Source organism: Alligator mississippiensis, chromosome 10 (assembly GCF_030867095.1).
Source record: "Alligator mississippiensis isolate rAllMis1 chromosome 10, rAllMis1, whole genome shotgun sequence".
NCBI classification, from domain to species: domain Eukaryota; kingdom Metazoa; phylum Chordata; order Crocodylia; family Alligatoridae; genus Alligator; species Alligator mississippiensis.
In genome coordinates, this window is record NC_081833.1 from 54,886,185 (window position 1) to 54,912,136 (window position 25,952).

The window sequence follows — 25,952 nt, forward strand, 5'->3', positions numbered from 1 at the left end:
TGGTATCAGCTCACTAATCTTGAGAGGACCAAAACATACAAGAAGTGCTGCTTTAAATAGAACAGCCTCTGTTCCACAACTGCCCATTTATATAAGGTTTGTTTTAATCCTATCAAAAACTCCATGGCCTGTCATTTTCCACTCATTACTCCTGGATTATCCCTGTAAAGACCTCAATAAGAATACTTTACAAGTATCAATATATCCCGTCAGCCTGTGGTAAAAAAGGCAAACCAGCAAGATAACCTGATATTTTAGATGGATCCTTTCCCAAGATGAAGTTTGTGGACAGGACAAATGCACTGGAGTCTTTTATCAGCTCTAAATTATACAGGAGACCCTCGCTATTCACGGGTTTGGCATTTGCAGTTTCAAATATTCGTGAATGCCGAGCCCACGTTTTAAATACACTTTATACATTTACAGGAGCTCTTTGGGAGCTCTGCACTTGCCGCCACCAGGCTCCCACCACCACCAGTAGGCTCCTGCCGCCACTGCCGGGCTCCTGTATTAACAGGCCCAGTCTTGTAAATGCCCTTGTGGAAACAGTTTTCTTAAATCTATCAGTTGACACAGTTCCATAACCAGTGAGACACCGCGCAAGAGCCTTAGTTGGCAAATGGGCACAAGCTTTTAGAATTTGTCATCCTGAGATTGTAGCAGAGCTTTGAAATACATACTGCCCAAAAGAGAGCATTAAACAGAAGGCTAAGCAATATAAATGCCTTTATCCTCTACCTTATCTGTGGAGATTTTGCTAGCTATACATTTATGATGTGTACTACTGTCTGCTTGTCATACTAGAAATAAAGTGGCTTATTTCTAAAAACCTCACCTCAACTAGCAGCTGTCAATAATACTGGGGAAAAATAGGAAGGGGTTCTACTTAATTTCTGCCCGGGCCTGTCCTTCAGGCCACTTCTTGTACACACCAGTGTCCTTATGAGTACTCCCAGAGGCATCTGACTGATCACCGGATTAATGTCTACCTTCATGGCTCCAGAAATGCTTCCCAGAATATAAAATCTTCCTTTATTTCTCTGGTCACCCTGGTGAGATCTGAGGCTCCCTGTAGCTTTCTCATGGCTTCTGTCACTGACACCAGCAGCTGCCTATATCCTATATCCCCTCCCTTGCATGACAAAGTGAGGTACAGATCTGGCTGCTGCTGCAGAGCAGCCTGGATCTCCTAGATTCCACCTTCTCAGAACAGGTGGCCATTTCCAGGCTGCCATTCAGCCAGTTTGCTGCCATTTGAAATCTGTATGTGTCACAGGAAGTTGCAGCAGAATACGATGCTGTGATGTTCCTGGAATTTTTTTAATATTATTACATTATGTGACAGAATGCACTGGATCACTTAGCAGAGAGCTTTCATGCTTTCCCTAAGTTATTATAAACACGCAACTGACGTTTCTGTAATCTAGTAACATTTTAAATATATAATTAAACAACTGTCAAATGTATTGCTTATTTATGGCAAACAAATGTCTCCTTTGAGGCAGTTGTAATTGTCCAAGGTTCTGACTCGGATCAAAACCGCACAGCCCTTAACACACTCAGTATTTCCAAGCTGCCTTGGTTCTCCTCTGCCAGTAGGTAGCCAGGAAGACCATAGAGCCAGGCATGTTTGTCTGTGGAATAAAGGGCAGTTGAATTAAATGAGCCACAATTAACTTAGAGATGCACACAGCAATGTCCCAAGAAAAAAAGTGCTAGGATATCTTACCCGGCACACTTACAGCTACATTGGCTGAGTACAGACAGTCAAAAGCCGAAGGCTGAATCAGTTCAATCTTTGCAAGTTTGTCTAAACTGCATAAATTGAACCTATAAGCAAGTGAACAGACATTCACTTTTGATTCCGGAAATACAGCCACACGCCTGCAGTGGCCCAGGCTGGGTGGGGAGAGGAAGCTGCTAGAGCATACCTCCATGCTCAGCTGGAGCAAATAGCTTGGGTCAAGGCTAGCCCACCCACCCTACAAGGGGGTGTTTGCAGGGCAGGTGCAAAGCATCCTGGGATGCTGGGGTACTGTTAATTAACTTGAATCTGGAGGGGATCTGGGACAGAAGTTCAATAAATCAATTTAACCTAAATCGGTTAAATCCATCCTGGCTTATCTTAAACTGGCTTCAGCCATTTTGAAAGTAGTTTATGCACATTAAACTTCCCCTGTGTTACAGATTTGAACTGGTTTCCAATCACTTATACCAGTTTATATGTAATTTCTGTCCCTATCCTTGAAGTGCAACACAGCGGTGAACTAAGATCAAGAGATCAGAGGCTTTCTTCCAGGAGAAATGTGCTACATCTCTTTACAGCCTATTGTAACTAGATTCATCTCCCAATAACAATACTCTCGTACTGCTAGGATGTGGAAGAATTTGGAAATTTTTGTTTGATGGATTTCTTACAATTTGTTATAAATACAAATAGTTTTGTAACCATCATGTATTTAAAGTGTTTTTACAGATTTATTTGACCCAGTTTTAAAGAGGAAAGTTAAGTACTATATAAGGACTATGGGTTAACCATTTGGAAATGAAGTATAATGAGCAAAGGGTACAATACACTTTTGGCATACATTTTAATTTGTTTGCAGTTTTCATAAGTGGCAAATCTATCTTTGGAACCATACTAACCAATCAGTTACATAGAACAGTGATTAGCTAATTAACTTCCTCAAAGCAGCATAATTTAAGCAGATCAATAAGATCTTTTAAAATGTTAACATATATTAAATGATAGTTTATTCTCTCTACAGATGAACTCCCAAATGTGCCAGCATAGAGGGGCTTGAATTTATACTGTATATTAATAGATTTCAGAGACAGGTAATGCTTACTATATGTTTGACAATATATTAAGTATAAACCCACTTTCTTTTTTTCCACAGTTCTTAGTGGCCTCTGTTCTAATGAGTGCCCTCGGAAAATAACAGTAAGTTTCATTTATATTTTGCATTACTTTAGTTCTCTTATCCCAGTTAGACTGGAGCCTGTCTGTGCTGAGTGCTTTCCAGATATGTACAAGACAAACAGTACTCACATGAATTTGCAGTCTAGATTACCAAATGAAGTGGGTGCAAATGGCTGAGTATGTGAAAGGACAGGGAAGGAGAAGAGTAAAAAAGAACATGCATTTCTGAAAGCAAGCTATGTGTTTGATTGGGGAATCAAGAACCTACTTCAGAATTGAACTAACTTTTCTCTTTTCATCTATTAAGGCAGTTATCTAAGGAATGGTCTTTGTAACTATAAAATATCTTAGCCCTCCAAGTATAATGGGTTATAAATACATGTCTGAACAATGCATGGAAAAAAGAACGTAACTCAGCCAGTATATTATAAGACATGTATCTTAAATCTTCTGTGAAATTAGTGAGAGATGTTCAAAGTGCATACTGAGTGCGTTCCTAATATGTAACAGTAAGTTATTCTAGCATATTTAAAGTGTTAAATATTACTCAACATTTGCTTTAAAAAGGAGTGCTTATCTCCAATCTGCAGGCCAGATCCAGCCCCTGGAGCCAGGTCATCTGGCCCGCAGACCTTTCCATGGGCCTGGAAATTTGACAGCAGAGGAGCAGTGGCAATTAATGCTGCTACTGCTACCATGTTGCCAAATTTCCAAGTCCTGGGCAGCAACCTGAGACTGGATCCAACCCGTGGACCAACCAGGTACTGCTTATCTGGCCCATGGGGCCAAAAAATTGGGTACCACTGACTTAAATAATACTGTCTGTAAGTATAATTCCCCTAACAAAAATATTTGGAAAGTGTTTACTACCATAACATAAAGCCATTTAGCACAAAATCAGCATGGAATTTTGCCTTTTACTTTCAGTTCTCAGCCATCTGCATCAGGATTCTCTTTAAAGTCGCTCCATCCCTTTCTCCCTCTGTTGGTGTCCCCCAAGTCACTAAGCTACATGGACATTTCCCCCCTCCCCTCTACTGTGCCGTGTCCTCCCTCCCACTGCTGCACTGTGCACCTCACCCTCTGCTACACTGCACAACTCCCCACCTTCCCCTCCACCTGCTGCACTGCACAGGCACACAACTGCTACCCCCCCCCATCCCTACTACAATAGGTGTAATTTACTCCGCCCATGTGCACCCTCACAGGACTCTCCCTCCCACTCCTGCACAGGTTGCCACATGTGTACCACACAAGTGCAAACGCCCACACGAGCCCCATCCAACCTCCCCACGTGACCCTGTACTCTCAGCTCCCTGCACTGCTCGCCTCACTGTCCCACCCCCTGGGGTGGAGAATGAGAGGGGCAGCTGGAGGAGGGAAATGGGGGTGCAGAGACTCTGGCCAGAGCGGTGGAGGGAGTGGCAGCTCGGCAGGAGTCTGAGGACTGCAATCTGACTCCTTGTGAGTGTTAAGCAGCCATGGTCACCAGTTGGACAGCTCAGCTTTGCACTATGTTCTCATGGCTGCGTTTACTTTCTCTGTGTTGAACAGTGCCAGGTGCAGACCAGCCTCCGTTCTGCAACTGTCCCTCTAAAAAATCTCTTCCTAGATTTTGTGGTATCATTCAGTTTTAAATTCAGCATGACAAAAGCAGAATTTTTCACTGTCTCTTTCTAAAACCCCTTGGATTCTTTTACATTCAACCATGTTGCGTATTTTTGCCATCTTTCTTATTTCCCTTTTAATCCAGCCTATTGTTCACCATGTGTCAGTCAACAAGCCCTTTTTTATTTTTTACAATTACTATTTTTTATTTTTAAGCACCTTCCCTTCTCCCCCCAAGAAGAGATTACATAAATTTAAAACACCCGATTATTTTTTTTATTAATATATATATTGGCTGCAGAATTATTTATCCAGCAGCTTTCACTGCATTCTTTGTTTGGAAGTTCATATATGTATTTTCAGTTTTAAACAGCACTTTTAAGTTAAAGGGGTCTTTGAAATCAGTAAATATCAGCCCTCAATTTTGAAAAAGTGGTAATTTTTAACTCCTTTGAAATCTTAGTCTGTTTCTTGCCTGCACTTTTATCTTTTCAGGAAATTAAATATTCATCATAAGACAGAGAAAATGTCATTTTGGTTATGAGTATCAACTAATGTCATACCTGACATAAAGGATTTAAGCTTTCCTTTATCTTGAATGACTGACTACTCTTAACTTTAGATTTGCTAGTGATCTTGTCATGCTTTTGTATACACGTACAATATAAGACAGCATAAAACAGGTGAAAAAGTGAGAGTTTAGGAAGGACACTATGAGAAAGTTTGTTCAACCCTCTTCCCATTAGCAAAAATAAACTGTATTGTATGGTACAGCCTCAAAAGAAGCCTGAACTTGCTTTTAAAGAAATTATTTTGAAAGTTGTTTTTGTTGTTGTTTGAATAAAGTTCAGATTGAGAAAATGCTTTCAGATTGATTTACTTGACAGCTTAGGTCCCTATGGCTCTGCTGCATTTGAAATATTTGCCTCCTATTTATCCATTTTGATTTTCTTCACTATTCTGATCCTTTTCAATAGCTCTTCATAATCTTTGCTTTCTCTTCTCAAAATAGATGGCAGAAATCACACCTATATTGGCAGCAGAAAAATATAAAGAGTGTACTTGGTTTATGCTGTCTCCTTATTACAAATGGTCCCTTTTTTACATTATCTGAGTCCCCAGTAAGAGAATATGTTCGTGTTGATTCTGACGCAGATCTTTTCAGTATAATGGAAAATGTTTTTGGCTTATCTAAGACCACAGTTACAGTGCATATACATCTATATTTTTTTTAGGCACTCCTAATACCAAATAATACATTTAATTTTTTTGAAAATTTTCATTAATGCTGTGGATTTCTAAGCAAGAACATTCACTGTTCCTTTATAATTCCTCAAGTTTTGTTATGAGGTAGGTTATTTTGTACTGTTGCATTTTTTTTTAATTCTTGGCATTGTAAATTTCATTTTTTAATTAAGAATCATAATAAACTTTATAGACCATTTTCATGTGATTCTTGGATGTTTCTTTTCATTGTATTAAGTAAAGTTGCTTTTATCAATTTATTTTTTTATTTGAAAATTATCTTGTTTTTTTTTAGAACATAATCTTGATGTTTTGAAAACAATTAGAATTTTCTAAAGTCCCTCTTAATGTTTTCATTTACAAACACATGATCTGAGTATTTTCTATATCAGTGGGGGGAGGGGAGGAGCATCCTTATTTTTCCATTTATGTATTTCACTATCAATTGACTTCTATTTTGAGACCTATACTGCAAGGAAAAGGAATAGATAGAGTTTTATTTTAAAAAACACTAGCTTGTCTGAGCTAATGTGGTGTTCTGATATTACCATTCTAAATCTTTACTTTCGGCATTAAAGGTTAATTATCTAATCATTGTTTCTTGGCTCTGCAGCTCAGCCAGATGTATAAACTAAGTTTGACCTGTCTTTTTTTCATGAAAAGTGACAAATACTTGGAGTCTATTTATGTTTAATACCTCAACTTTTAAGACATTTAATTTAAGAAATACCTTCTTGAGTTAATTGTATTTGGTGAAAATATTCTTTCAACTCAGAGGTACCCTACAACTTTTAAAGCCTGCATTTCTTTGTTTGTAGATTTTAGTCAGATTTATAGAAATCATTTATAATCTCAATTATGGACTGGCTGCTACCACTCCATAATTACAGCTCACCTGCACAAGTGTTCAAGATTTGAAAAATAATCTGGTTAGTATAAGAGGCATTATTATATAAATATTTTATTTCTACTACGTTATTGCTGTCAAGGCAACCACAGTTAACACTGAAAAAAACCCCAACCTTCTATGTACTGATTGCCAGCTCATCCTTTTGGCTAGTTTCCCAAAAGACCTTTTGAAGAAGAATTATTTGGTTTTATTTTTGGGTGAAAAACTGAAAGTCAGTTCTAATAAGATTGCATTTTACAGTTAGGGGCTTTAAACTAGTCACACTTTTCAGTTGTAGATAGTTTCAAATAAAATGCTATAAAAACTGTATTGGCAACCTAGATCAGCGGTTCCTAAACTGTGGTACATGTACCATCAGTGGTACACAGACACCCTGTGAGTGGTACGCAGAAGGGCAGGGCACACACATACACAGACACTAGCCCAGCCTGCTCCAGGTGGCCAGGAACACAGCCTGGCTGTGTGTGCAGCAGTACCCAGCAGGTAAGTGTGTTGGAGGCAAGGGGCAGGGCCAGATTGAGGCCCACACGGTGAGGGAGGGTGTTGGGCAAAGGCAGGAGTGAGTGTGCAGGGAGGGAATGGTGGGAGCCCTGGGTGGCTTGTCCAGAGGTACAGGGGGAGGGCTTCTGCCCCTGTGTGCACCCCAGGGTAGGTATGGGGGGGCCAATTGTCCCCCTCCCCTCCGGATTTGTGCATGGGACGGGAGCAGGCTGCTGTTGCCTCGTGGCCACGCATGATGCCATGAGCATTCTGGGTACTGGCTGCCTGGGGGCAGAAGGCACATGGAGTCACATGCATCTCCCAATGTGCAGAGCCCAGCAGCAGCACCTCCACCCTGCACAGAACTCCAGGGGGCACATGGCCCCTGTGCCTACCCTGGGGTGCGCACAGTGGTGGGGGTCCCCCACGCTCCTGGAAAGGCCCAGGTTGCCCCAGGAAGGGCCGAGTTGGGTGGGCGGGCAGGGGTGCACAGCTGCACCTGGATGGATGTGTGCAGCTCCATGAGGTTGAGGTAGGATGCCAGGCTTGGCAGGGGGACGTTGACTCCAGGCTTGGCTTCCCTGTGTGCCAGGCACAGCACAAGTGGGGCGGAGCTGCCCCTGCTGCAAGGGCCTGGCCACAGGAGATCCTGGGAACAGCTGGCACAGCTGCCTCTGCCTGCCTAAGTCCCGGCCTTGCCCACCCACAGCTCCCCTCAAGGGGCCGGGGAAGGTGCTTTGCAGGGTCACTATGCTGCAGGCTCCTGGCTGGCTCGGCTCTGAGCACCGCCTGAGGCAGCTATTCCCAGAGCCCAGGGAGTCCCTGCTGCGGCCTGGGGAGCTCCACCCCACTTGCACTGCACCTGGCACGCACAGACCGAGCCAGGAGTCCCCCAAGCCCAGCATCCTGCCCCAGACACATGGAGTTCCCCTGTGGGCAGGGCAGCTGCACCTCACCCCCGCGGAGCTGTGCGGCCCAGGTCGGGCCTCATCAGAGCACTCCACTGTGCCTGAGTCTGCGGAGTACTGGGGCAGCTGCCAATCCCCGCCTGGCCCCCGCTGTCCTCCGGCTGCCACTTCCCAAGGGCCAGGCCAGACCAGCCTGCCTGCAGCTCCTCCCCTATCTGCTTCTCCCCGCACCCTTCTCTCTCTCTCTCTGTCTCTCTCTCTCTCCCCGGCCCACCAATCACAACATGCTTAACAAAAAAGAATACACAAGAACAAAAGTAGTATATGAAGTTTTATTTATTGTCACCAGGTTTAGAATTTTTAGAAAACCTGGTATTTACTGTAAATAAAAAAAAAAGAAGCAACATTTATGATTATTTGCTGTATTAATATGCAGCGTGTCCTGCCATGTACCCTCCGTCCCAGTTTTGTTTTTCTGGTGTGCCCGCGCTCCAGCACCTTTACACATTGCGGTTTTTTCGGTACTTCAACCAAAAATGTTGCCTACCCATGGTTTACACTGGGTTTTTTTCCAATTTACAATCATTTTATATGGCTACTGTAATTGATAAAACAATGTTTTATGATTACTAAGTGTTTTGATGTTGTTTTAATACATAGTCTGTTACCTATGTGTATGAAAAAAATGCCGATGGTACTTAAGGCTGTATCATCTTAAATTGGGGGTACTCAGTCTGTCAGAGTTTGGGAACCACTGGCCTGGATGATATTAATTTCCTTTAAGTACCATATTCTACTGGCTTTTGTTATTCTAGTGAACTGCAAGTCAGTCATCTCCTTCATATTTGCATTGGGTCATGAAACAACATTGCTACTAGAAATGTTTACTGTTTTCTGCATCATTGAATCAAAGCATCTGAAAAGGATATAGAAAGTTCTAAACTTTGCTTTTCTGTATACCTGACTGGATTCAGGATTCCATGCAATTATACTTAGTTAAATCAACCTCAACTAAGAATGGTACATTTGAGTGAATACTCTGATTTTGCCATTTTTTCAAGTGTTAAATGAAAGTTTTTTTACAATAGAGCTTTTAGAGAAGTATGTTGAAAAGGGAAATGATAGCAGTATCATGCTGAAAGACAGCAAAGTGATTGTCCGTATTTTGAAAATGAATTCTATTCTAATACAGTGCACGTGAATAAAATAATTGTGGAGTTCCACAGTTTTCCATACTGGCATGAGGCATACAGACATGAGCTAAACAGTAAACCAATGAGTTTGACTTTTTAGTTGAACATTTTTATTGTTATGGCTCTGTTCATTTCTAAGATTTAAAAAATCTACATCAAACTCTGACTATTCAACCATCTCTTTATATTTCAGCCTTTTGGTGTGAATCAGCCTGGACCTTACATCAAGTATACAACTGTTGATGCAAATGGATATCTGAAAAATGGTTCAGGTAGGACCAGTTTCCAGCTTTCTTATTTATTGCAGTCACTGTAATTGTTTCCTTTCATATATCCAAGTATCAAAACAGGGGGTTGCCAGACGGCCAGTAGCCAAAGGCGCCAACTTAGAGGGGATGCCAGGATGATGTGTGTCCATCCCATCCCCTGTCCCCCCAAGAGTCTTTGCCTCTTCTGGAGCAGACCTGCCCCCTCTGACCATATGAGCCAAGCTGGAGAAGCCCTATGCTATCCAACCCTAGAAATGGAGTTGGAGAAGCTCCATAGTGCCCAACCATAGGAGCCAGTTTCAGGGACACAGCAGGAGCAGCCTGGGTCTTTGAGTCCTCCAGGAAGGAACAACCTTCTATGGTCAGGTGGGTGCAGGGCTGCTCCAGCTTAGCTTCTAGGACCAGGCAGCACAGAGCTGTTCCTGCTGCATCCCAGCATGCAGCTCCTACAGCTGGGTAGCACAGGTCTTCTCCAGCTGGGCTCCTACGGCCAAGGGGCACAGGGCTGCTCCAGATTGAAAAAGGAGTACTCATCACTGCTGTCCCAAGTTTTGTCCAAGGTTGATAGTTATGCCTGTGCCTCTGCCTCTATAGTTAAACTGTTTGTTTTGTGTCTCATAATCTGAGGTCTGGACAGACTCCTGAAAAGTCCACTAGATGCAATTTCAATGTTTCATGAGCTGAACTTTTAACATTCAAGTCTTTTCTTCTTGTTTACTGAGAATGTTTATCGGGAAGTAAGGATGGGCTTGTAACCATTAAATAGAATCGCGCAGCTTCTGGAAGAAGCACAAATGTGTTATTTACCAAATAAAATGATTGAGCTTCTATGCACATAATAAAGTTGAGTACCAGACACAGTACATATTGATTCTTTTTTGTTTCTTTTTCTTTTTGGGGGAGAGAGTGGGGGGTGGGCATTGTTCACCACGTCTTGCAGAATAATGGAGCTTTTAATACTGTACTTCAGTACTTCGGACTGACTCACTCTCTCCTAAGGCCAAAATTCTGAAACTTCTACACTTGGGGAACATAATTCTCACATTTATGCATCTCCAAGTGGCTTGATTCTTTTTTCCAGAGGTACAAAGTACCTTATTCTTCCGAGTTGACTTGCAATCTAGCAGTGAAATTTAACAGTCGCCAGAACACCTCTGTCACTATGGGCATATTACTGAAAAATTCTGCTTAGTGTACAGCAACAGTAGAAACAAAAGAAAACACTGCAAATACAATGGAGGAAAAATACTGCCAACACCATGCTATTACATAAGTAAGTGGTATGTACTCACTTGGAATACTGTGTTCAGTTCTGAGGTGGTTAGCAATATTAGTCTGAAATCAAGCAGAAGGTTGGGCAGGGTAGCACATGAGACCTCACTGGTTTAGAGAGGCATGAACTTTCATAGGCAACAGCCTACTTTGTCAGATGTTTCTGAACCATCAGAATAAGTGTCTGATAAAATATGTTGTTATCTATGAAAGCTCATGCCTCTTTGAACTAATTAGTCTCTAAGGTGTCATCCAGCTCTACCTTCTGCTTGTGTTCAGCTCTGTGTACTTATTGAAGAGATACTGGAGAACTAGCAGTTCAGAAATGTTATAAAAATGACTGGAAGATCACGGCCAGATACAACACAGAACTTTCTCTATTCCCATATTCCTAAATCTGGATTTATCTACCTCAATTTAGGCAAATAAGTTCTTTAAAATGTTGGCTTACACTCTGAATCAAAGCAACGTTTTGTGCAAATCTAAAGCTTGTTTCTAATATAGACTAGGAATTCATTGTAACAAGTTAATTGTTCTAGTTAGACCCTGACTCCATGCGGCGCCCAATGACTAGGGAGGTGACGATCCAATTGCTTGTGGGTCCTGTTACTCATTAGCCAGAGCAGACGAGGAGCAAATGCTCCTTGCACATGTTGCTCGCAAGAGCTTTATTTAGAATGGAGACAGCTTTGGACGAGATCCCTTTCAGACACCCAGTCTATGAACACAGGGAGCAGCCCTGAACAATAGTTTTTTCCCAGATTTATACACTTTGGTTTATGCTCATTACCGTTCATTTTACCCTCACCCCTCCTATGTTCCAGCCATTTCTCCTGCCTTTTCAAGTTCCACCTCTGTTTACTGTTTGCTTCATTAGCATAGAATTGCCTGTGCATTTCATTCATTTACATGTCTTTTTGCTATGAGCGCATGTCTAAGACCTTGATTTCTCTTCTTCGGTCAATGAGCGGACTTTGACTAAAACATGGAGGCGTCTTCACCAATTACCATTCACCCTTTTTGCATATGTTCATCTCGGATTCTGTTACCAATTATGTGTTGTAGTTCACATTCCAGTCTGTTTTTCTGTCTCAGGTTCTACCATCTTCCACCTTTTTTGGGCCCCTGTATCTTATCTCGTTCCTCACTGTAGCTGGTTCACAGCACACGGACTTACACAGACTCACTTACTGCTTTTTCTTAGAAAATGGTTGACACAGTTAAGATGGTTACTTACCATAAGCAAATGGCTGGCTTAGATATCACTCTGCCTTGTGGTCAGCAGCTCTGCTAGGCCACAGGTTAAAGCCTTGTTCCAGCTGCAGATTCAGTGCTCCTTGAAAATCCAAATATTGTCACCCTAACAGTTCTATCAATGTTTTTCACTTCCATCTTCATCACAGTAAAGCCTTTCTTCATGAGCTAAATCTACAAAGAATTTTTGTATTCTGTTAGAAGTATTTAGGAGTCCATAACAAATTAAGAAAATCTTAGTATTATAGATTCATATATTGTAAGGCCAGAAGAGACCTTGGAAGATCATCGGGTCCATCCCCCTGCACCAAGCAGAAAAAATAACTGGGGGTCAGGTGATCCCAGCAACAGTTGCTCACCGAGCCCTTGATGTGCTCCCCTAGTATAGCAGTAAGCTGCTGCCAGGTCCCCTCTCTGCCTTCTTTTCCTCAGGCTGAAGAGTCCCAGGGTCCTTCAGCCTTTCCTTGTATGGCTTGCCTTTTAAGACTCTGATCATATGGGTAGCTCTTCTTTGGATTCTCTCAAGCTTGTCCATGTCCTTGTTAAAGTGTGGTGCCCAGAACTGGATGCAGTACTCAAGCTGCGGTCTCACCAGTGCTGAGCAGAGTGGAAGAATCACCTCCTTGGTTTTGCTGCAGATGCATCGATTTATGGATGCCAGAGTATTATTTGCCCTACTGGCTACAGCATCACACTGCTGGCTCATATTCATACTGTGGTCTATTATTACCCCCAGGTCCCTTTCATTCATGATGCTAGTCAGTTTGGTGTCATCAAGCCTGTAGGTGTGTTGGGGGATGCTCATCCCGAGGTGGAGCACTTGATGTTTCTCAACGTTGAACTTCATCAGATTCTGATCTGCCCAACTTGCTAGCCTGTCTAGGTCTGCCTGTATCTGTAGCTTATCTTCAAGCATGACTACACTTCCACATAACTTGGTGTCATCCATGAACTCAGCCAGTGAGGTCTTCACCCCCACATCCAAATCATTAATAAAAATGTTGAAAAGTACTGAATCAAGCACCAACCCCTGCGGGACACTGCTGCCCACTTCTCACCAGGATGACACAGATCCATTCACTATGACTCTCTGGGTTCTATCCAGCAGCCAGTTTCTCACCCACCTGACTGTCTTGGAGTTAAGCCCACAATCCTGTAATTTTCTCGCAAAGATCTTGTGGAATACTAGATCAGAGGCCTTTTGGAAGTCAAGGTATACAATGTCAGCCTGCTGTCTCGTGTCCAGGTGGTGAGTTACATGGTCATAGAAGGAAATGAGGTTGATAAGGCAAGACCTACCCGCAACAAAGCCATACTGGCTATCATTAAGAATCTTACCTTCTGCAAGCTTGTCACAGATAGACTCCTTGATGAACTTTTCTAGGATTTTCCTTAGGATGAAAGTTAGGCTGATTGGCCTATAGTTGCCCCGGTCTTCCCTCCTGCCCTTCTTGTTGATGGGCACAACATTGGCCCTCTTCTAGTCCTCAGGGACTTCTCCAGAGTGCCACGAGTTGTGGAAAAGTTTCACCAGGCGTTCCACAGTGACTTCGGCCAGCTCCTTCAGCACTCTTGGATGAAGATCATCTGGTCCTGCTAACTTGTATACGTCTAATTTTTTTTAATTGGTCATACACCAATTCTATGGCAATAGTAAGAAGGCGATTATTCCTAAAGTGCTCATTGTGTACTCTACCTGGCATGGTTTTCCCCGTGGTCTGGTGAAAGACCGAAGCGAAGTAGTCATTCAGAAGTTCAGCTTTCTCCTGGGTGCCGGTAACCAGCTCTCCTGAGTTGTTGAGCAATGTCCCCACACTCCCATTTGTTTTCCTCCTGTTCCCTATGTATCCTATGTATTATGTCACAGTAGTAGAAATAGGAAAGTGAAGGTGAAAGACTGAAGTTCACTAATCTCCACCCCTATAGTTAACTTGGTTAGTAAAGGGGGTGGGGGAGGGATAGAGGGAGAAGATCCAAGTGCTTGTCCCTCAAACCTAAATTTAATTTTTGCATTTTTGATGTTTTTGGCTCTTTAAATGTGTGAACGCGAGGTTTGGCATTTAGTTCTGAGTGTGACTCAGTAATTGAGCATGCTTCTGATGCTTGCCAACTTCTTATTCTTTAGAAAGCTTAAAAACTTACTAGCCTATGTAAGCACTTGATGAAATGGCAGTGTTATGCTGTATACAACATAGTGTATCCATAGTTTTATGCTGCTGAAACAAGACAAAAATAAACTTACACAAAACTGGTACAAGTATACTGACTGCATAATTATTAGTATGGACTAAATTTTTTCCAGCCCAGTGGAACCCAATCATAGCAAATCCTATTTTATATACTGGTGTTAAAGAACAGCAGAACTAAATTCAGAACATAATAGTGGTGCTTAGAGTGCCCCTTTATGGAAACTTCAAATATTGGGTTTTTTTAATCAATTTCTCAAATGTTATGTTTCAGTAGACTGTTTTTTCCTGTACCTACATACCGAAGCAGTGTTTCCTGAGCTATTATATTTCCATAAACTTATAACTAAATTTTCATCTTAAACAGGACAGATATGTCTTTTAAAATGCAGTAAATTATTTTGTAGCCAATGTTACTGACCTACAGTACTTGTCAGTTTGTACTTCAAGTCTTTTTTGAAGATGTAGTCAAATGGAGTGTTATTCTTGTGCAACAGCCAATCACGAAACAACTCAAGCAATGCACCATGATCTGTAAGCACTTGTCAGTGGTACAAAGCTAGAAAGTGGAATGACTTGAAAGGAAGGATATAGCTGTTGAGAAGCTGTGACTTTTAAATTATCTATCCATCTGTTGATTTGATTTCCCATTAAATGTGTTGAAAATAAAGGATAAATTTAGGATAAATCTTAATTTAAAAAAAGTCAAGAAATTGAAACTGTTGGAAAAGCAAGGAGCATTTTACTTCATGAAATGTTTACAGAATGGGCTCTACTGTAGTATTTACTTCATATTGTGATTCTTCAGATCTCAGAAAAGAAAACTAGCCTGCAAAAATATGTTTGGTTTATTTGTATTGTCTTTACTAAAAGATATTTTATGATCCATGGAATAGCATGGTTAAAGACAAAAACTGTTAGAAGTATTTCCATAGAGAGTATTGGCTGAGATTCCATCTGTTGCTTAAAAATACTCTTATAAGAGAGATTCTCAGTTGCTACCTTGCTTTCATTATAGGATTCAACTTACATTAAGATAATTTTGTTTTTACTTTTTAATAACTGCATTTTAAGTGTGCATTTCCTATTTTAAAAGATAAGAAAAATGCTAGAATCCTGTTTGAAAACTCTTGATTGACCAGTAAAGAAGTGAACAAATATTTCAGCATCTGTCAGTTAGTAGGCATCTGCTGAAAATCTTGTTAATGGCCTCACAGTATACATTCATTCTTCCAGGAATGACAGGCATAAGGGCTACCCCTTGGATAATTAACTGAAGACTTTCACACATTTAACAATGTAAACAAAACACATGAAAACTCTCATTTAGTAAGATGTGTAGGAATAGATAAAACCTTAGTGTTTCCATTTTCCTATTTTTTAAATTGTATTTATTTTTAAATTTAAGAGCAATACTCTAAGTTTGAACCAGCACTCTCAGTGCTGTTGGATTGTACAGATGGCTTCTCCCAGAGAGATTGCTACCCTGGCAAATACAGTGCTTCCAGGAACACTGAGGAGCATGGGTCTGCTAAGCAGTCTCAGAGCCACCATTTTAACAAGATTTTCTGTGTGCCAACCTCCTGGCTTTTGCTTTTATTAGGGAGGATGGAATGGATCACAGTCCTCTTTATTGCTTTCTTTGTGGAATCTAGCATCATTGTATTTCCTAGATCTGTGATTCTAAACTAGGGTGCCATAGGAATATTAGCACTATTAGATGTGCAAACATCCACATGATTCGCAAGATAAACCCAAACATTTAAAATCAGAGAGTCCATGGTATCCAAAACGTTCTCCCCAGCTGTGGTCCTTCTGAGTTCTTTACAGTAGAACAATTGCTTTATTATTTTTCCATATTCAGAAAACGAGTGAAAGCTAAAAGCTAGCATTTTCTGACCAGTGCCTTGAGTCTAAAAAGGTTGAAAACTAAAGTCCTGTGTAAGGAGTGGATAACCTGTAGCCACAGGCAACTTCTGTGTTTGGCACACAGCAGTTCGGGGAGGGGACAGCCAGCACAGCAGTAAATAGAGCAGAGAGAAGAAAGCAGGAGAACAGATCAGGCAAAGGAAGGCAAGTGGAGTAGCACTTAGGGTGGGTGCAGAGCTGATTTGTGGCATTCCTGCCAAACAAGTTGCTCCGCACTGTCCTAGTTTATTCCAGTTGTGTTCAGCAGTAGTACAAAGATCAGAAGCACATGGTGCAACTGAGAGGGTCGTCTTGTTTCCATCTATGCAGATCTAGGCACAATTTAACCCTTAAAAACTATTTGTAAGTAATGTGGTTTAAAAAAAAAATGCCTGAAAGCTTCTATTCTATTTCATTTTTAGCTTTTTATGTTGCAGTTTCAAAAAAGCCAGCGGGAATGCTTGAATAATCAGTGACCATGCCGTGTTTGTTACTAGTCTTTGTTTTGGAGTGAATTGATAGAAGATGTGTCTGTATGTACAAGAAAGTTACTTTTCTCATCTAAAACATCTGCCTAGATGCTTGACTAGCAAAGGTTAAAATGTATTAGCTCTTGGATCTGGTAGTTTGTAGACAATTTCTGATACATTGCAGTTAGATGAACAGAGTATGTGCTCAGAAATGTTACTCGTGTTAAACCTGTAGTTGCAATCAATCAAGGAGGTTGGTGTAAATGTAAGGGTTTGAACCTGGAGAGTATACTTTTCCAAATAGCAAATCCTTTCTAAAATGGGTTTGTGTATAGCATGGGTAGATATTTGGGGAATTTGTGTTTTAAGTAAAAAAGAAAATATTGTTTCTGTAGCTTAAGCCACTTGGATTGTCCATGCTAGAAATAGATTGGTGGTATGTTTGGGTAATTTTCCTCCAACTTAAAGAATTACCTCGTTTTTCATTGCATAAACTATATAATAGTTATAAACTTCAGTTAAAGGAATTAAAATTTTACATAAATGGTGTTGGGCTACTTTATTATATTAAACAAGATTATAGCCAAGTGTAGAACCGTTCCTTCATTGGAAAAAAGTGGCCCTTTAAACTTACTGCATTAATAAGTAATATATCTTACTATTGCCCACAATAATAGCAGTTTCTTTCTTTTTGTGAACTTCTGTTAATGCATTACTTTTTTCAGCTGTTTTTTCGAAATTTTTGGAATAGTTCTTTTTCTGAATTTTTCATTCACATTTATGGAAAATATTGCTGAAATATATGCATAGTTTCATTACTACCGTATAATTACTTGGACTACAATAAGAAAAGTTCAGTTCCATCAGTCACTGCAAGTGACAAATGTGAATACCATAATCAAATGCTGATTTCAGTTTAGGGGAGAAGTATACACTTGAATCTGAAATCCAAATGGTGAGGGGGAATATTATGTCCTGTTCAACATTTTGTTCAACATTTGCATGGGGTTTGCACAGTGAAATCTAAACCGTTGCAGATGCTACTAATTTATTCCAAGTAGTTGAGTCCTAAGCTGATGGAGAGGAGCTGCAGAAAGATCTTACCAACCTAAGTGAATAGGCAAAAAATGGCATATGAACTCCATTTTTAACAAGTGCAAGGTAATGCTCATGGGAAAAACTTCAGTTATACAGACATGATGTTGGGTTCTGAACTAGCTGTTATACCATCTGCCCAAAATCTCTCTTAACTCTGAAAAAAGGGGAAAAAGTTTTCTGAATCTTGCTTTCTGAACTATTTCCAGGTTCCAGTTTTCTCCCTCTTGATATTTTGGTATAATATGAAACTGCCTGTACATAGTAAGTTAAGGAGTGTTTGCCTCAATTTCCAGACTTATCTCTGAATGTCTATGGTTACATGGGTTTATAGGGAATCCTTAACATCACTTTAACATAACGTATTGCAGCTGAAGAGAACAATTGTAAGCAATAGTGCATGCCATCAATCAGTATATTGTAACTGAAGATGAACACTGTATAAATTGAAATCGGTTTGAGGGGAGAGGGGGAAGGGTTACAATGAGAAAAGCTAAACAGCTATACAAGATAGATTTTTTTTTTTTATTTATCAGTATTTTGTGTGCCAAGTGATTGTGCTTGTTGTAATAAGGCTATTAGCTTCCAATCTTGTATTGAAATCTACAGTGAAAGGATTGTCTAGCAGTAAAAGGCATATAATGCTTTTGGATATAGTCTGAAAGAACTCCTACATGCTGCCATTTGATAGGTAAAATGTTCAGATGTTCAGCGCCCACTTGCTACTTTTTCACCAGCTAATACATGATTAAATATATATAATTGATCAAGGAATCTCACTTTTCTCTGCTTTACACATAAATGGGATGTGGTATGTGATGATACTGGTTAGCCTTTTAAATTACATGTATTTATTCATTAAAACATCTTTCTTATGTTTTGATAATTAAATGCACAGTCAAATTGGCTAAATATATATAAAACCTACATGTAGCTGGCAAGTTGTGGGGGGGCCATATAGATCTGATAGATATATAACCCCCTGACTCCCAAGCTAAATAATTGAATAAAAAACAAAATTACTTGACACACTGGAGCTTACTAACTGTATTCCTGACAAGGATAAATTGTGTAATAACTCAGCATTTTAGGAAATGTGTATGTTTTCCCTGTAAAGTACTAATAACATTTAGTTGGGAAATTGGCTAGATACAGGATATATTTATTGTGGGGAATACTGTGGGTTAATTCTTTTCCTGTGTAGCAAGGTAAACAATGGCTCCTAGTATCAGGACCAGAGTGAATTATCTGAACCAGTTAGTAGCATCATAATCATCTAGAATATGAAGAATATTTACCTGAGATGAAAAGCTCAGCTCACTCAGCAAGTATTATCTTGTTTTCCTACCAGTTAACAGGTTTAAAAATGGATCTGGACTGTACCAGATTTCAAAATATATAAATAAATGTGTATTTTTAGAAGGCCTGAATTTGGTCCCAAAACCATATTAGAATTGATTGCATTAGTAGTTTTCTAATAACAAAGCCAAAGTTAGATTAATGATGTTATTTGTATTGATAGTGAGGATACAACTCCAGAGGTCTGGATAACATCTACAGAATATGTAAAGCTATATCCCTGGTCCGTGGAACAAGCAGTCTAGTTCTGATACAGAATAACCTGCAAATACTTAATGTAACAAATCCTCTAAAAGTTTTATTTTGAGGGGGAAAGGAAGGTTTGGTTTGTTTGTTTGTTTATCCAATCACTTTTTTCCCCCTAATTGTTGAGATTTTATTACAATTTGCCTTCTAGTAAAGAGGCCTAATTATCAACTTAGGTGTTTTAAAATGTTTTTGAAATGTTTGAGATAAGTGGCATAGCTTCCTTTTCCATTGTTTTTTGATTGAATTGAACAAGGCGGAAAAGATGATAGGACCAGTAATGACGCAAATTATTTTATTCTGGTGTTTTATATGCATCATCAGCATTAACAGTTCTGCTGCTTGGTTACACACAAACATGTCATGTTGTGCAAAATGTAAGAAAAAGAAGTCCAAAGATCACAAATGTTACAAACAAATTTATCTTAAACAAGTGTCCCTACAGTTCCAAAATGGCAGGAGTAAATCCAGTTGCCTTAGGAAGTAGTGACTTTGAATGTATCAAAATGCTTTCATAAAAAATATAAAGTTGTCTCTCTGATGGTAACGTAGGCACTGTTGAGGAATATTAAAGTTCCTACTGGGTCCTTGTATGCTTCAACTCAGTGGGCATCACTTAATCCTTTGTCATGCTCAGAACGGAAAGACACTGATTGTGTGAAGAAACTAAAAAATCCTCAAAGTTAGTGTCTTGTCCCAAAGGCCTTGTACTTGGAAAGTCAAACAGAGTTCTGGAGTTTGAAATAAGTATAAATTCCCATATTGCAATAACTAGAGCTTGCTCCTAACAGAAAGGTGATTAATTCCAGGAACCAGGAACAACATGAAAGCCTAAATTATTCAGCTTTTTGAGAAACATCAACCTTTCAATCCTGAAAACACCTTCATCTGACTAACTTTCTCATGTGAATGGCTTTAGAACAGGGGTGGGCAATTATTTTGGGTGGAGGGCCACTTACCAAGTTTTGGGAAGCTGTCGAAGGCCGCATGGGTAGCCCCGCCCCTTGACAGTTGCCCCGCCCCTGGTTGCCATATTGGGACTGGAAGTCCGACCTCTTAGCCCCTGACCTTTGCCATTGGAAATCCCTCTCCTTGCCCTGGAAGTACTCCTTTTGGGAGGAAGGGTGCTGTGATCTGGAAACCGTGAAAAAGTTATATATATGTATATACCCACCCACCCACCTACCCACCCACACACACACACACACACACACAAATACACACAAAACATCTACTATAACCTATTTTTATTTTATTTAAAAATATTTGTCTGCTGATTTCTGTGTTTACAAAAAGTGCATCTAGAGATGGCTGCATAATAGCTTAAAATACAGTCCTACTGTGTGTTTTTTGTGTGGGCAGCAAGGGGGTATAAGTGGCATTGTGGTTGGAAAGAGAGTGTGTGTGTGTGTGTGTGTGTGTGTGTGTGTGTGTGTGCGTGCGTGCACGCACGCGGTGGGGTGTGGCTATGGTGGCTGGATATGGTGTGCTGAGAGAGTGAGCCAGGGCCAGGCTGCCAGCTCCATAGCATGTAGCTCTAATCCACTGCATGTGAGTCTCATATGATGCAGTCAGGCAGACCCCATGCCCAGACTCTGTGCTTCTACAACCCCACCCTGGGTCTCTGCCAGCCCCAGGGCATTTGCACAGGCTCCGTGTTTCTGCCCACCACCACCTTTCCCTGCATTGCCTCCTGCAGGCTTGCCCACTGATCCCTGCAGCCCCCCGCTTCCTGCAGTGCTCCCTGCAGCCCCCGCTGGGGCCCACCGCCTGCCACAGCCCCAATGTGACTCCGCCACCTGCCGCAACCCCGCCACTCACCATGGCTCCACCATCTGCTGCAGCCCCCCACAGCGATGCTGCCCACTGGGACCCACTGTGCCTGCACCACCGCCCACCAGGGCCCACCTCCTGCTGTGGCTCTGTTGCCTCCTAGGGCCTGCCACCTCCCCACTGCCCACTGGGGCCAAGCTGCGGCTCTTCTGCCTGCAGGGGCCTACCGTGGTCCCACTGCCCACTGGGGCTCCACCACCTACTGGGTCCCACTGTGGCTCCGCTGTCCACTGGCTCCCGCCGCTCACTGGGGCCCAGGTACAGCTCTGCCACCACCACAACCCCACCAACTGCCGGGGCCCACAACAGCTCTGCTGCCCACCATGGCTCTGCTGCCTCTCGGGGCCCACCACAGCCTTGCCACCCACTGGGGCCCAGCCATGGCCCTGCCACCCACCGGGATCCACTGTGCTGCCTGCTGGGGCCTGCTGCGGCCCCACTGCCCGCTGGGGACCATCATGGCTCCACTGCCCACTGTGGCTCCACCGCCTGCTGTGCACCACATAGGTCCCACCGCTCCCCACAGCTGCCACTTCCCACGCTGCTCCCCACAGCCCCCCTGCCACCACGCTGCTCCATGCAGCTCCCACCGCTCCCTGCAACCACCACTTCCAGCCACTCTTACCTTATTTTCCATTCAGATGGAGGGAGGGGGAACAGCTCCAGGGGCACAGGGCCAGAAGCCACAGAGGCTTCTGGTTGGGGGCTGAGGGCGGGAAGGGGATGGGGGGCTGGGTGGAGCCAGGCTAGCCTTGTTGCTCAGCCACAGGCTCCCGCTGGGTCCTGCCGCTGCTGGCCACCTGTTATCTTTGACAGGAGGCCACGGGCAGATATAAATTAATTTTCTAAAATTTGTTAAGGCCCCACGGGCCAGGTAGAATGGGCTGGAGGGCCAGATCTGGCCCACAGGCCATATTTGCCCACCCATGCTTTGGAAGGATTACTCACATGAGTGATGTTATGGAACTCTAAGTATTTGCAGGATTAGGCTCTAAACATGGCAATAGTTGAATTATCTGCTGCTTCCTTGTAAACAAAGGATGAACGCTGAAGTGTAGTACTTTGTTTGGAAAAAACTGTTACGAGTCACACAGATATGAGTGATCGACACTGACTTCTGTTATATTGACTCCCATGTAAAATCTGAAACCGAAAAGAGCGCAAGATCCCTCTCTGTGCTTACACATCTGCTATTTTTCTTTCTTTTCTTGCCCTTTATCCAGGCTCGGGGCTATCTCTAGGCAGCTTCACAGCTCCTCACTTTCCAATTTCTGTTTTGTTGGAGTCTTTTAACCTTCCCTAGCAGACTGACCTTTCACCTGCTATTGAGTCACCATCTGTGGCCCTCCTCGGCTTCCACAAGTTGGAGTACCCTGTTGTTTCCCCCTGCATTGGGTCTCTGTAGTCATCAGCTCCCTTTTTTTGAACTGTGAGCCAAGTACAAATGTTTTGTCTCCATTTTACTAACCTACTTAAGCTCACACACTGCGACTTATATTGGACAACTGAGAAATCTAATACTGTGTTTCAATACTTCTGTGACACTGCAGTATTCCTTTATAGTGCATTAAACAATGCAGTGTGGGTACAGTGGGAAGCTGGAGATAAGGTGAAATAAGTAGAATTTATAACTGAATGTTACACTGGAGAACACAGAACAAACCTCTCATATAATGCCTGATTTTATAAGTGGCTTATTTTTGTTTAGCCTCTAATGTTCACAAGTACAATTGAGTCTTTGCTAGCCATAGTAAAATTGCATCACTGCAAAAGATTTGGGCTTTAAGAAAAACCTAACTAGCTTGAGAGTTGGCAGCAATGTAGATAGTAGGAAGCTGCTAATGTATAAATATGCAATTTAATTATTCCCCTTGTTCCTTTCTGTGGTGCCCCAACATTTCCCTGTTATGAAGCCTAAGTGGGAAGTCGGAGATGCAGATTAAAGGAACTGTGGCCAGAACTGGGTGGGATCATGAAATATGATTGAATGGATTTTCTTGTTAAACAGATGAAAAACAGAACCTGGCATTATTTCCAGCTAGGATAGAAATAAAAGGAGATTCACTGCTGATTTCCCCAGATGGCCAAAGTTATCTCCCCAGGACACACATGCTACTCAGGGATGGTGGATCAGCAAATGGTGGATCACAACCTCCCAGGAGCTGGGTGATCACAAGGCACTGAAAATGTTATTACAATCTGCTAAATAAAGATTTTCATCCAAAATTCCTTGTACATCGTTGCCCTTAAAGATCCAGTATTCTCTGTCAAGCTCTTGTCCCCAGTGCCCCTGTTATGAAGGTGTATTATCATTGCCATTGATCTTTTTTTCCCTTTGTTATTTTTACAGTGAATGCAAGAGGGTTGTGGATATTTATTTTTGCATAAGCTGTTATCAGACTGAAAGAATTGGGAAACACTGTTCTGCACTATGAAGCACCTGAGGGAGAGCAGTTAACATCAAGCAGACATTTCAGTTGGGACAGGGGCACTGTGTGTATGTGTGTGTGGCTTTATCTTATTTTCACTGCATGCATGATCTTCTGCAGCTGTGCAGCGTTACACAGTTCAAGCCCACCTATGCTCATTCAGAGTATTTTGCAGTTCTCTTAGGATATACTCAGATATATAAGCACATTGTGCAGAAAAGGCAGGGATGCATGTGCTGCCATGAATATAAAATCCAAATGGTTTATATAAAACTTTTAGGAGTTGGTGTGGGCCTACAGGCTACCAATTTGACACTGTGCTTTACACAACAGATCACAGCTATGCTAGGAAAGCCATCTGTCTTGTCAACAAATAAAAAGGAAGAGAATTTTTAAAGTTCAACAGTGCTTGGTAAGATTCTGTTGACAAATTGCTTTGTGCCATAAAATCTTTCTCCAGTTAGGGTTTCGGTAAATGCAACACAGCCTTTGACAAATGTATTGTTTTGTAAATGTAGAGTAAAATATAGTATCTTATTATCATATAGCCGATGTGATATATTCTAGTCCTTCATGACATTCTTATTTATGAAAATGCGTTCAGATTGACAGACCCAAAATCTGTTGCATCTTTCATGCTCTAAGTTCAAAAGTTACATGTTATGTAGCATTGTTTTCAGTTGATCAAAATGGTTTTTAATTATTTATCAACCAAAAAGTGATTTCTGGGTATAAATATATGGTACCTGCTTGGAAAGGAAATGGTTTCAGTTTAAAATAATGATACTTAAAAGTACAGTCACTGATGCATCTTGTTGAATTCAGTTAAAATCCGTATAGTGAACTTATACTTTCTGCTCCTTTGTTGCTCTACAAAATAGACATGTCTAAATGGTGATTGCATATGCACACTATCAGTATTCTCCATTTGAGTAGGTTCAGCTAAACTAATTAAAAATCCAATATCATACTTTATCCATTATGTTAAAAGAACAATAGGAGATATGATTTTACATATAAATGCAATAAGCTTTCTTTAACAAAATGATACTGATTTCAGTTAAGTAGTGATGCCTGGTGAAGTGTAGCTATCCCAAATTAATCTCAGACTTGGGGCATCATAACTTGGCACAAGACTTGAGCTGAGTATCCTCAAGTTTCTCAGGGTGCAGAAAGAACGCAGTGGAAAAAAAAAAAAAAAAGATGTCTTCCTTCAGATATAATGGACAGAGAAAATACTCATGCAGTTTGTATAAAAGAGAAGATAGCACTTCAGGTTTGAGTGGAAACTGAGAAAATGGGCTCATCCATAGTACTTTAAACTATGGATGCTCAATGTGAGATGCTTTAAAAGGATCTGAAAGTCTGAGTTTGCTTAGGAGTTACAAGAAGGCATCTTTATATTGGTCACCAAGAAATCATTAGTTATTTCTGGTTCCAGTCTTGGGTAATACCTGGAAAATTTTAGGAAAGCAAAAGAAAATCAAAGTATATCTAATAATTTTCTCAGTGCTACGCAGAAGGAAATATTCTTCCTGATCTCAACAGATGATCGATCTGCACCCTGAAGCATAGTTTTGATTATTCTTGTTTTAGCATGCATGAGGACAAATGTGAAGAAATGATCCAGTTCTTTTAAAAAATCCATTTACAGCATTTTGTTCTCCAATTCCTTGAAGGCTTGATTGCACCCTGCATGAGGCATTTTCTTTTATTTCTTTAATTTAGCTGACATGAATTTCATTTTTCTGTGATAGAACAGGATAAAAAGGGAGGGCCTGCTCAGTTTGTCTCCTCATTATCCTAAATCTCATTCACATCCTCTCTAACAGTTTCCTTTGATGTTAAATATCCCTGTATTATAATATTTCCTGTTCCTTTTTGATGAAAAAAAATCCTATAGATTTTAAAAGAAACAAAACTAAAAAGGATATAAAAAAATGTTATAAAATCTTACAGAATGATCAGTCGAAAGAGGACAAACCCATGTGGGGTCTTTCCCTGTATTGGATTTTTTTCTGAATTAAACCAAATTACCAATCTATCATATATTTAAATACTGCCTCATTACCAGGGTATCTGAGTGCCACACATTTTTGGACACCCCTTCCCCCCCCACACACACACACACACCAGAAAGGATGTAGACAAATTGGAGAGAGTCCAGCAGAGGGCAACAAAAATGGTTAGTGGGTTTGGTACATGACTTCTGAGGAGAGGCTGTGGGAACTGGGTTTATTTAGCCTGCAGAAGAGAAAACTGAGGGGGGATTCAAGAGCAGCCTTTAACTACCTGAAGTGGAGTTCCAAAGAGGATGGAGCTAGACCAGGGGTGGGCAATTATTTTGGGCGGAGGGCCGCTTAC

At 41.2% G+C, this 25,952-nt stretch overlaps 1 protein-coding gene across 1 annotated transcript in view; it reads left to right on the forward strand.

Moving 5' to 3' along the window:
* ITFG1 (integrin alpha FG-GAP repeat containing 1) overlaps nucleotides 1-25,952 on the forward strand; it is a 234,549-nt gene that overhangs the window by 179,497 nt on the left and 29,100 nt on the right. The window contains exons 13-14 of the mRNA XM_006271204.4: nucleotides 2,901-2,944; nucleotides 9,461-9,539. Of these exons, the coding sequence (XP_006271266.1) occupies nucleotides 2,901-2,944; nucleotides 9,461-9,539 (123 nt within the window). The remainder of the gene's footprint in view (nucleotides 1-2,900; nucleotides 2,945-9,460; nucleotides 9,540-25,952) is intronic.